This window comes from Symphodus melops (assembly GCF_947650265.1).
Source record: "Symphodus melops genome assembly, chromosome: 9".
NCBI classification, from domain to species: domain Eukaryota; kingdom Metazoa; phylum Chordata; class Actinopteri; order Labriformes; family Labridae; genus Symphodus; species Symphodus melops.
The window spans coordinates 27,533,041-27,546,210 of NC_136699.1; the positions used below are offsets into that span (position 1 = coordinate 27,533,041).

Below are 13,170 nucleotides of genomic sequence, written 5' to 3' on the forward strand. Positions count from 1 at the left end.
TTATATGCAAAACCAGCAGTTAATCAGAGACATCATCATGATTGTATTTCAAAAGGGAAATATGAACGAGGTCACACATACAAAAGGAAAAGAAAATCATCATTAATAGCAGTCGGGCCCCACATTGGGCGCCATTTCTGTAACGTAACTTTGGGGTGTATTAAATTGGGCGCCAGACAGACCACTAAGTCCGTCAATACATGGTATGAGAGTAAATCAAAGCACACTACGAAGCAAAATTAAATCATATAAATCCATATATTGAACACAATTTCAGGACAAACAAACATTTAATTCTTTGGGTAACTTCTTAAAACACAACATAACAAAAAATGTCCCAACACTTTGGGGTTTTATAACCCTCAAAAAACAGTCCAAAATTTTAGGTCCGTTCAAAAAAATGAAAAATACATTAAAGAAGCAAAAAGGGCTTGAGAGCTGAGTGCGTGTGTGTGGGGGAGTGTGTGTGTGTGGGGAAGTGAGTATCTGATAGTGGGGAAAAAGGAAGGGGAGCCTGGTTTGGGAAACAGGGGAAGTCTGGAGATTAGGTAGGAGAGAGGTGGGGGGAAAATATCACCTGTCCCGGGTTTTTTTCGAGTAGAGAGGTTGATTTTACAGTCGTCTTCTCCCAGTCATTCCAACATGCATTGTTCCAGGCCGACTGGATCATGCAGATCCCTGCTCTTTCCTTTCCCAGTAGGTCCCACAGTGTTTTAAAAATCCGGAGAACCCAGGCAAAACACTCCAAAAGTTCAGCACCTCCATAAACATTAAAGGGCTTTACCTCCTTTTCACCTTTCTCCTCTCTTCTCCACTGTCTGTCTCCTTTTTTTTCTCTTTTTCCATCTCACCTCCTCCCCCAGGTGCAATCACTCCTAATCTTCTTCCCTTCAATGACACGCCCCTTTTCCCTCTGCTGTGCAGCAGGTTGCCTCTGCACCCTGACTGCTACAAAAGGCTTCCTGTTTCACACACATTCTGTCCCTGTCCTCCACAACACAAATTCTCACTCTGTGTAACATCCTTCTCCTTCTCTGCTCTTTGAAAACAAACCACTGCTCACTGCACAGGTATTCATATCTTCTGACATGATGGTTTCTTGTGTACAAGGATTGTTTGGAACTGACACTATTACTCTTTTCACAGAACCCAGGCACTGAGCTGAGACGTGACGGACTCATACCACACCTTGGTGAGAAAGAAGACTGCCTGCTAAACCTGCTTACCTCTTCATTTCTAAACTCACTTATACCTGGCTTTGAAGTCACACTTCACTATGTTTTTGGTAGAGCAAGAAACAACAAACACAGAAAGGTTTCATTGTTTCATGAAATAACCTTTGAGTGAAGAAACTTTGACTTTAACCAGAAAAATAAACTCAGTATTCATGCAACCCATTTGAGCTTGTCCTACTAAACACATACATGTAAATACATGTATGCTTCACATGTCTGTGTCCTTGTTTTACACATCAGTCTGTTATCACATTGTTCTTAGCACAGTATCATATCAAATAGCTGAAGAGCTTTACTTGAGTACCACATGTCCAGGTGATTTGAATCACATGTTGTTCTGCATCAAAGTCGTATTTTACCACCAAATGTAAAGACTTTGACTCAGGCATGACTTTAAGATACTTCTTACAACACTTCTTGTAATAGTCTATAGAAGGCCACGTATAGTTTTGAATGTTCTGCAGGAGGACAGTCACAGTGATGCCACTCAACACATAGTCCAGATCCTGGTGGTCCATGGTACTGATGGAGAAGAACCAGTAGATGTTTCCATTCTTCTTGAAGGGAAGGAGGTATTGACAGGATGCAGCAGCACAGCCAAAGCTTGCACGTTGCTTATGGGACTGATTGATGCCCTCAACCTTGCATAGCCCTCGGCTCTGTGCTACACCTTTGAGCTGCTTCAGGAACTTTTCCTGGACCTGAATGGGATAAAGCTGTCACCAACAGTACATGCTTTCAAGTTGAAGTTGCTGTCTTAAATGCTCTTTCCAGGAGGTCGACACAGTGCAGTCTAAGCTGGCCAATCCTAACTCAATGGTGCAAATGAGTGGAGGAACATCAATGAGTGTCACAGTTACAGAGACAGTGACTCCATGGACCCTCCACTCACACACCACATAGTGCTTTGAAATGAATGGTTCACTGTAAAGCAACACAGATGTGTGTCTAAAGGGGCCTTTCACAAAGAAACTCATGGATGTCACACAACTTCTTACAACTCACCACACAAAATCTGAAGTCCTAGTCATCAGTCCCCCATCACAAAGACAGTGAATTACTGCACACCTAGGAGAACTAGTCCAGTATACGTGAAGCCCTCAGCCAGAAACCTGAGGGTTGATATGAACTGATATTAACAGGTCATGGGGACTGGACTTGGATTTACCAGATGTTTTTTCTTTTTACTATAATAGTTACCTCCAAACTATTTAAAAGAAGTGAATGATACTTTGACAGTGTGTGTAGCTCTGGTGTTCACTTCTGTATAACTTGGTATTTTCTCTGATACAGTAACATAACTGTATTGAGGTGTTTCCACAGATTAACCACAGGGCTGATTGGGCCGGTGACCTCTGACCTCTAGACGAATGGAAGAGTCATTCTCCTCTGAGCAGAAAATGTGTAAAAAGCAGTGTAAAAGTTCAGCTGACTGAGGCTTCTCTCAACACTTCAGAGAAAAATCCAACCAGCACTGATGTGACTGTTCAAATCACGCAGGAGTCGCAGGTTCCACTGATATTGGTTTAATGACAAATCCTTGAAAGGGTGTACACACACATTTAAAGGAATGTGTAAAGAAATCTGTGTGTGTGGTTTCTGAAAGGAATAAAGAAGAGAAAACTTATACAAAGTGTTAAACTCAAAAATTCTTTATAGAATATGAAACTAAATAATATAGTCCAACAAAACATGCTTAGCATTTGAAATAATGTTAGAAAGGTGCACTAGACATTCAAATTCAGCAGAGGCTCATCACGACCTTGAGACCATCGCTGCATCAACCCACGTGGTCTTAAAGGTCCATATTAACATCAAACACTAAGCAATTAACTCTGATTGATTTATCACTGACTAACTTTTAAATGTACTTATAATTCAGTGGACACACACAAAACATAAAATCAAACTAAGTAGCACCCTTTTCTCTAACGTTGTCACTCTTAAAAAAATTAACTCTTAACTCTCAAATATTCACACAATTGAAGGCTTTGTTTCTCAAACATGTTCAGCTGTCATTGAGATTTTATTGATTTTGTATTCTGACTGCAGGATTCTTATTAAGGGTTAAAGGCCTTCAGTGAACTCAACCTGGACCTGATCTGACTGTGGTCACTCTGCATCAGGATCTGCTCAACTCCTTTTCTTTACCAAAGAGACTTTAGACTCTCGACACAAAATAACACAAGTAGATGAAAGTCTCTCTCACTCTCCATCAGTTTATTTATTACAAGGTTACACATGAGCTGTGTGAAGAACTTGAGCTACCCAACACAGCAGCCTCCAAGGAAACAGAGTGACAGAAAGAAGAGAAGATATCAGGAGAGAAGAAGGATCCTTACACTGTAACTGTTTCATATAAAGCCTTTACATTCAAACATCATAGCTGCTCCCAACTTACTGCTTCATATGTCAGCAACAAAACATCAACAACGTGGAGACAGATTGTTTACCAGTCAGGGCAGCTGACGGGTTTCTCTCCAGTGTGAATCGACATGTGTTGAGTCAGATTTCTTTTCTGGGTAAAACCATTACCACGCTCGGAGCATCTGAAGGGTTTTTCTCCTGTGTGAATGAACATGTGTCGAGTCAGACTTCCTTTACGACTAAAACTTTTACCACACTTGAAGCAGCTGAAGGGTTTCTCTGCACTGTGAACCAACATGTGTTTGGTTAGGTTTCCTTTTAGATAAAATTCTTTATTGCAAAGAGAGCAGCCAAAGGGTTTCTCTCCATTGTGCACTAACATGTGTGTGGCCAGAGTTACTTTATGTGCAAAACTTTTACCACACTCTGAGCAGCTGAAGGGTTTTTCTCCTGTGTGAATGAACATGTGTTGAGTCAGATTTCCTTTCTGGCTAAAACCTTTGCCACATTGGGAGCAGCTGAAGGGTTTCTCTCCATTGTGAGCCAACATGTGTTGGGTCAGTTGTCCCATAGAACTCAAGCTTTTACTACAATTGGGGCAGCTAAAGGGCTTTTCTCCTCTGTGAATGAACATGTGTTTGTTCAGATTTCCTCTATGGGCAAAACTTTTACCACACTCAGAGCAGCTGAAGGGTTTTTCTCCACTGTGAACAAACATGTGTTGGTTCAGATTTCCTCGATGGATAAAACTTTTACCACACTTGGAGCAGCTGAAGGGTTTTTCTCCACTGTGAACTAACATGTGTTGGGTCAGTTGTCCCTTATAAATAAACCTTTTACCACACTCGGAACAGCTAAAGCGTTTTTCTCCTTTGTGAATGAATATGTGCTGGTTCAGATTTCCTCTATGTGTAAAAGTTTTACCACACTCCAAGCACATAACTGGTCTCTTGACAGACTGTAAGTTTAGGTCTGTCAGATGTTCTTTTGTCTCTTGCCAATCATTACTGAAATCAGTCTCTGGTTCATCAGAGTCTTCAGTCTGGACCCCAGTCTCTGGTTCATCAGAGTCTTCAGTCTTGACCTCAGTCTCTGGTTCATGAGAGTCTTCAGTCTTGACCCCAGTCTCTGGTTCATCAGAGTCTTCAGTCTTGACCTCAGTCTCTGGTTGTAAACATCTCTCTGGATCTGAGTCCCTCTCTGGTTCTGCTCCTCCACAGTCCTCTCCATCAGCTCCTGTTTCCATCTGTTCAGTTTGTCTGTGATGAAGCTGTGAGGACTGAGGTTTCTCTTCATCATCTTCACTCTTCACAGAGACAGGAGTGAAGGGGAACTTGGTGGTATCAGCCTCCTCCAGTCCTTGAAGCTGACTGATCCACACTTCCTCATGTTCTTCTTTAATGTGTTGGGGCTTAGTGTCCTCCTGGTCCAGAATGTGGCTCCACTCCTGCTCAGGTGGAAGCTCTTCTTTACTCACCAACAGCTGCTGGACATCTGCAGGACACAGTAAACAAACATGAACCACACTTAGATAGACACTACAGAGAGTTTAAGTCCAGTAAAGTCAATGATGTTAGCAGGAGCTAGCTGTGGCTAACACTGTGACTCTGTGTTCGTCTATGGATGTTAGCTAAAGGCTCTGCTCCCTGAAACACGTTTCCAGCAGTGGGAAGAAAACCTACCTGCTCTGTGCAGCTTGATTTCAGGTGTTAACATCACCTGCAGCAGTTTTCTTTGTCGGTGGAGCTCCTCTTCGTATCCACTTGTTGTTGTTTGTTCTGATATATCTGTGATAACCGCAGCGAGCAGCCGCCGTCTGAAGAGCTCTTTAAGATCCTGAAACCCGGACATCTGACCACACATCCAAGACTCCCAGAAGGAAAAGTCAAAGCTTGATCCAAAGACAACTGGACTGGTTGAAGATCTTGAAGACATTTCACCTCTCCTCCAGAAGGCTTCTTCACTTCTAAACTATCTGGAGGAAGGAGCTAGAAATATAAGCCTCTGTGGATCATTAGCATACCAATGATCAAGGATGACTCCCATCAGAGTCGTTAGCTGAGTCATTGACCTACTTACGCCTCGAGTCATCACCTCCCCCAGTCATCTGTGGGTCGTTGGGGTCACATGTTCCAAGGTGGGACTGGGCTTCAGTTGTTTTGGGAGAGAATTCAAAACAGCACTGTAGCTAGGTGAGAGATGGTGATTCTACAATTCACTGAGCAACAACAACATTTTATTTCTTTTATTTTAAATACTTTATTAATCCCAGAGGGGGAAGTTGTGGTTCACACTCTGTTGTTGTAGAAACATAGAGCAAACAATCAGCTTTAAGTCTGATTGGACAAACAGGGGCTGGCAGGAGTCCTTAGTCCCTCAGATGGAAGTGGAGTGCAGAATCCTGTCCTGAAGAGCTGATGAAGTATGTTAGTTTGATGTAGTAGTAAGTAGTTAGTGATGTAGTAACAGCTTACATAACTGTGTAGATAATGTGATCCCTACTAAACAAACACAAATATATGCTCACACTAACCCTGGGTTCCTCCTGAGAGAAAGGAAAACGCTTTGAATTGAAAAAGAAAAAACCTTTCAAACGACCCACAGACGACTGGGGGAGGTAACGACTCGAGCTGAAACTAGCTCAACGACTCAGCTACAGACTCTGATGGTCATCCACAGAGGCTCCGCCCACCAGATAGTTCAGAACAGAAGAAGCCTTTCAGAGGAGAGGACAAACATCTTCAAGGGGTGCATCTGAATTACAAAGTGCCAACACAGTCAGTAGACAGTCCCTACTCTCTGTGCTGTATCCTGTTAGTATCTACTGTTCAGTTTTAGAGAACCAGGGCCATGAAAACACATTTCAAAGTTTACACCTCCAGGGATGATCAGGGGGGAGAAACGAGGAGGAAGTCCAAGGAGGAGTTCAGTCAGACACACACAGTAGGTTGATATTTGTTCCTCCTTCGTCTGATTCATTCAGTGTAGAAGGGACGTCATTTGTGTTACCTGAACCGGCCACATCCATCCTGGTTTTTTGTTGATCTTGGTCAGAGGGGCCAAGTACAGCTGGGCCACTCTGACCAAGTTCAACACGTCATGGTCCATCTGATTCCTTCATACAAGCAGGAAGTAAAGCTCTGTAAGCCTGTTGTGAGAACATGAAAGAAGTGGAGCAGTGAAGCTGTGGAAGAATGAAAGGATCTGCTCTGTGTATCTTAGCATTAGAGGAGTCCAACGTTTGGCTTCAACATGTCAATCTCCCCCTAATATTACCAGCCCCTACATTCATTTTATGTTTCTGAATCTCAGAAGAAGACAGACATCCTGTCTCTTCTAATGTAACTGTTATACTATTTAAAAACAAAGACAAGCCCAGATATGCATTATGGAAAGGAAAAGGGAGGAGCTCAGTGCTGTAGTTTCACTAAAAACATTCATGCATATGAAAGTCCTGATCAGCATTGGCCTGTCCATATTAATGTTCATGAAGGATACATATACACAGTGACAGCCCTCTTAGCTATAAAGGCTCTGGTTTGATGGTACACATTTACCTGGTACAAAGTGTCCATGATGTCCAGTCTTTTGGCGTGTTGCTCCTCCTTCAGCATGAATGATTTTGATCAGCTGACTTGAGTCTAACTGGGCCATGAACTTCTCCTCAAGAGGAACAGCCATGAGCCTCTGGAACTCAACACAGATGGATCACAAATGTAATGTAGATGTCAAAATGTAGTGGCAATCGGGAAACTAAACAATTTGCCACTGAAGGGAATTTAAACCATTTCCAACTACTAACTAACACAGTGTGTACTAACTAACACAGTGTGTACTAACTAACTAAGACAGTGTGTACTAACTAACTAACACAGTGTGTACTAACTAACTAACACAGTGTGTACTAACTAACACAGTGTGTACTAACTAACACAGTGTGTACTAACTAACTAACACAGTGTGTACTAACTAACTAACACAGTGTGTACTAACTAACACAGTGTGTACTAACTAACACAGTGTGTACTAACTAACTAACACAGTGTGTACTAACTAACTAACACAGTGTGTACTAACTAACACAGTGTGTACTAACTAACACAGTGTGTACTAACTAACACAGTGTGTACTAACTAACTAAGACAGTGTGTACTAACTAACTAACACAGTGTGTACTAACTAACTAACACAGTGTGTACTAACTAACAGTGTGTACTAACTAACACGGTGTGTACTAACTAACACGGTGAAAAAAAAAGATAGATGTTTGTCCGGTTTTGATTATTTATTTGAAAACATAATAAAAAAGGACACCAACAAAAAAGACGGTGTATGCTCAGTAAATCAAAAACTATCAACAGGAAAACAAAACACTTCTAATCATACAAGCTCACGGTTGAAGAACTGTGTGGCTTTCCTCCTGATTCCCACCACCTGTGCTCCCCTTTTCTTCCCTACCTGTGACTTCAATCATCCCCTATGCCCAGGTGATCGACCCGGCAGCAGACGCAGTGCCCATGAGCATTCACCTGCCCAAACACACCCATAACAAACTGGCAACAACAGTTACCACTGTCTTATTTCTGATTAGGACAAAATATACTGTAAAACTATTGTATCAGACCATTGTAACTTTAACTAGGTAGACTTCATTAAGTGGCAACTGAGTTTAAATGTATTATAAACATGGGTTAAGATCATGTAGAAAAGGAGGGGAAGAAGAGGAGGAAGAGGAGAAAAAGAGAAGAGGTGGAGAATAGAGGAGACAAGAAGAAGAAGAGTGGAGACAAGGAGGAGAAAAGAGAGGAAGACTCAATTCTAAAAAGACTGAATTGTGCTGACTATTGCAGTGTGTGTGTGTGTGTGTGTGTGTGTGTGTATGTGTGTGTGTGTGTGTGTGTGTGTGTGTGTGATAAATCAATCTGTTTCTGCTTATTTTTAATTGTGTTAAATTTTCAGATTGAACACACCACCCTGTAAGTTTACATACAGACACATTTCAGCCTGGTCTGTAGCAGTCTATTCAAGAAGTGCAACTTACCTTATGTCTTCCAAACGAGTTGTGTCCTCCCCTTAAGTAACCACCGCCAGTCGTGAAAAAAAAGAAACAATAAAAGAAATCAATTAATATTAAGGCAAATTAAACGTTAATTCTAGTCTTAAGTTTGATTTGTGTATTTGTAGGAGTAAAAATATATAACAGTCTGTCAGGTCCAAAACTGACACTCCACAGCTTTGCCTCTATGTTTGTCTAGGTTGTGCTGCATCTGCAAAATAGATTCTGAGAACAAACAGACAGACACCAGAATTCAGGTTAAAATATACTTGCAAGGAGAGAAGCCAGAGACAGCAGAGTTTACAATCTCCAAACCTTCTCTGCTGTTCTGCCGCTCGTCCTCTCTATTTATTGACAAGGATACGCCCTGGGTACAAAGTTAGAGCGAGCATAAAGGAAGGGTAAGCGTGGGGCTGCTCTTACTAACTCAGTGTTTTTCAACCAGTGTGCCGCGAGATATTGTCAGGTGTGCCGTGGGAAATGGTCAAATTTCACCTAATTGGTCTAAAAAAGAAGTCGAGTGTCTGTGCTGTCAAGTGCCTGGCAGTTATCATGTAATACTCTTCCATATCAGTAGGTGGCAGCAGGTAGCAAATTGCATTGTACTCTGAGACAAGAGAATTAGTGACGCATTGATGCGACAGGTGGCGGTGACAGTGACATTATGGCTAGCGAGAATATACGGTAACAGTAATGGAGAAGTTTTTGAAAAAGAAAAAAGCTCACTCCAAACTGGACCCTGGACAAAATTCGGACCCAGATGAAGGCCCTAGTATAAGTGGAGGTCAAAAGAAAGCAAAGACTGTGAGCTGGAGCAAAGTTTGGAGGCAATACAGCGAAAGCTATCTTTCATTTGGATTTACTTACACCGGGGATGCAACGGCACAAACTCCGCTGTGCTTGGTGTGTGGTGAAAAGCTATCCAACAGTGCTATGGTCCCAAGTAAGCTTAAACGCCATCTCCAAACGAAACACCCCTCGCTTCAAAACAAGAATGTGGACTATTTTGTTCGCCTGCGTGAACACACGGAGAAACAGGCAACTTTCATAAGAAAAACCACAAAGGTAAATGAGAGAGCCCTTAAAGCGAGCTACCACGTTGCAGAACTTGTAGCTAAATCAAAAAAGTCCCACACTGTGGCAGAGACCTTAATACCTCCCGCCTGCAAAGCCATTGTAAATTAGATGCTCGGACCTGAAAAGAAATAGCCAAAGTTCCTCTCTCAGATAACACAATATCCAGACGTATTGATGACATGTCTGAAGACATCGAAAGTGTGGTTTTGGAAAAGATCCGTATCAGTAAGAAATTTGCTTTGCAACTTGATGAGTCTACTGATATTAGTGGACATGCTCAACTCTTGGCCAATGTGCGTTTTGTGGATGGAGACGCAATCAGAGAAAACTGGCATTGCCAGAAAGAACAACAGGAGAGGAACATTTTCGGGTCACATCAGAATATCTTGAAAAAGGAGGACTTAAGTGGGAAAACTGCACGAGTGTCTGCACTGATGGAGCGGCAGCTATGGTTGGGCGCACCAAGATGTTAACACTGCTGCATTGTGTGAGATAATAGTTAAACATTTGAAAACTTTTGAGGAGAAGATGTCATTTTATTTCTCTTCAGCCTTCACTGAATGCCTTGACTGGGTTAGATAGATAGATAGATAGATAGATAGATAGATAGATAGATAGATAGATAGATAGATAGATAGATAGATAGATAGATAGATAGATAGATAGATAGATAGATAGATAGATAGATAGATAGATAGATAGATAGATAGATAGATAGATAGATAGATAGATAGATAGATAGATAGATAGATAGATAGATACATAGATACATAGATAGATACATACATACATACATACATACATACATACATACATACATACTTAATTGATCCCGAGGGAAATTCAAGGCATCCAGTAGCAGTATACAGACAGGCAGGACACAAGACATTAGTTACAATACACACCCGCTGTCCCCCCTCCCCTCTGTATACAAAATCCCCCAAACAAGATTTAGCAGCCCCTATGTGACTAAGAGTAAACATAATTACAGGTTAAACCTGTGCAGTTAGCATTAGCATTAGACTTAAAACTTATATAGCATAATGTACATAACCTGTGAGGAGAGAAAAACATGTGCTGATTAAAAGAGACCTGTAAACAGTTAAAGAGCCTTAGAAACAAAGTGCTGACCTTCTAGAAACTAGTTCCATGTGCATGTACAGAGGTGTTGGAGGTAGTGCCAGAGGTGTGAGTACAGTCATTAAACAGTCAATGCAGGAATGTAAATTGGCTCACCAACTTAAAGGAGCAGTGATTTGCATTACGTGTCCTAGACAATAACCTGAAACCAGGAGTGATTAGGGTGATTATCTTTAAAGTGACCTGTGCTCAGTAAGGTGACTATCAATATGCATTACAGTGTCCAACTGGGGGTTGACTCTGAGGTCAGCAGTGCAGGTGAGGAGTGAGAAAAAAGTGAAAAAAGAGTCCAGGGATCACCATGTGCTTCTTCCCTGCCGTGACAGTGAAGTGTTGTACAATCTGATGGCCAGGGGGACAAAAGAGTTCTTGAGCCTGTCCGTGGAGCACGACTGTGAGAGCAGTCTTGGTGGTCCACCGATGAGAGAGAGATAGCCTTGGCAGCCTGGCTTATATGCCCTCCCACTCAGCTGTACTTCATCTGCAATCAAGAGTAGGTGCTGGTCTCCAGACAACCAGCCGGCACGCCACCTCCAACCACCAGATGACGCCAACAAACTGAAACACAAACCAAAAACAGTACCAAGCAAAAACAGGGGCCGTCACAGATGAATTAACTTAAATCCAATAACTTGTTGTTAATGAAACTAAACCTCTCAGTTAAATCATTTGTCAAAACTTAATTCATCCACTTGAATTTAATTAATGTTGGGAAATTCCCGTCAGTCATGTGACGTTACACTAAACAAAACAAAACAATTAATAATAATGACCCAGATAATCACCTAATTTGCCCTAACACCCCCCCCCCCCAAAAAAAATTCAGTCAACAATCCCCCCAAACGAAAACCACATCAAGCAAACAAAAGTGCGTTTTTTACGGTCTCTTAGTCTCTTTTTATCCAAAACAGCTCCTTCGTCTGTACGGCCGTTTGAGCATCCAAAGCGTTCATTCATCAAAAAATAAGCGACAAAATCTAAAAAATAACCCAAACAGGGATTATCCAAACAGGACCAAACATAAGGGAAACAAAAATGATCGCACCCGGATCCTTGGAAGAAAATATCTCGTTCATCGGCTCGACAAACTTTCTTTTCCTCAGCCACGAGCCGCGTGTCCAGTAATGAATGAAAAAAGGACGGAAATCCTTATTTTCCCGTATGCCGATTTGTTCCCTTCATATTCTACTGTTTATTTTCCCCCGAACAGTTTAATCACTTCTCACCTGTGCGCTGAAGTGAGTGGCCGCACATTCAGTAGCTCCGTCCCTGTCGTACCCGTCTGATATGTTATTCGTTTATTGTGGCTCTGTGCCAACTTCTACTTTTATAGTTTTTATAGTACTATACTATATAGTTTTTTTTGTTTTTTTTTTATGAATATCTTTATTAACAATAAAGCATCATATTGCCATCGTAATCATGTTACATACATTTTACTTTTTCTCCCACACACAAGACAAACACATCTGCCCCCCAGCAACTTCCCACCCCATCAACACACCCCTGCAAACTTCTACACAAGGCACAGCACAGCCCCAAATTGGTTATCAACATGGTGGATCAGACACAGAATAAACATAGATACACAGTGAGTAGATCTATACAGACAACAACAACAAAGCCTCTCCCTATCTTTCAACCATCACTCTTTGGTTTAGGAAGCACTCTCCAGAATACATTACATATTCTTGGCCCCACATAATCAAAAAACGGTGTCCATATATGATGAAATATTGTAATTTTCCCTCTAGACCAATATGTCAAATACTCCATGGGAAGCAGGTCAAATATTACCTTGTGCCATTCTGAGAGGGTTGGTGGTTTTTGTGAAATCCATTTAAGTAATAAGCTTTTCCGTGCAGCATAAGTTAGCACAGTCATCAGTTTCTGGTAATGGTTGCCCTTGATTTGCGGATGTGGCATCCCTAACAGAAGGCATACTGGGTCCAGTCTCAAATCCTTGTTAAAAATCACATTCAACTTTGAAACAATTTTCCCCCAATAATCCTGTATATGCACACAAGACCACACAGTATGTATAAAGCTACCGATCTCCTTACTACACTTAGTACACATAGCTGACTTCTGAGGGTCCATTCTATTTCTAAGCTGAGGCGATATCTGAAGACGATGTAGCAGCCTAAATTGTAGTTCTTTTGCTCTGTTACATATTGATATGTTATTAGCATGATGCCATATACCTAATCCAGTGTCCTCATCAATTTCCACCCCAAGATCCTGAGCCCATGTTTGTAAAACCGAATCACTTACTTTAGTTGACTTATAAAGGGC

General features: G+C 41.6%; 2 protein-coding genes across 2 annotated transcripts in view; both read right to left on the bottom strand.

Moving 5' to 3' along the window:
• The window catches only part of LOC306829463 (uncharacterized protein), a 187,396-nt gene that overhangs the window by 146,048 nt on the left and 28,178 nt on the right, over window positions 1-13,170 (bottom strand).
• Window positions 2,293-5,585, bottom strand: LOC306829395 (uncharacterized protein; the record flags this gene model as incomplete). Its single annotated transcript, XM_079352438.1, has 3 exons — window positions 5,285-5,585; window positions 4,601-5,096; window positions 2,293-2,347 (listed from the first exon to the last, which is right to left on the bottom strand). Exons 1-3 carry the CDS (start codon window positions 5,535-5,537, stop codon window positions 2,293-2,295), a joined length of 804 nt encoding a protein of 267 aa, XP_079208564.1. The 5' UTR covers window positions 5,538-5,585.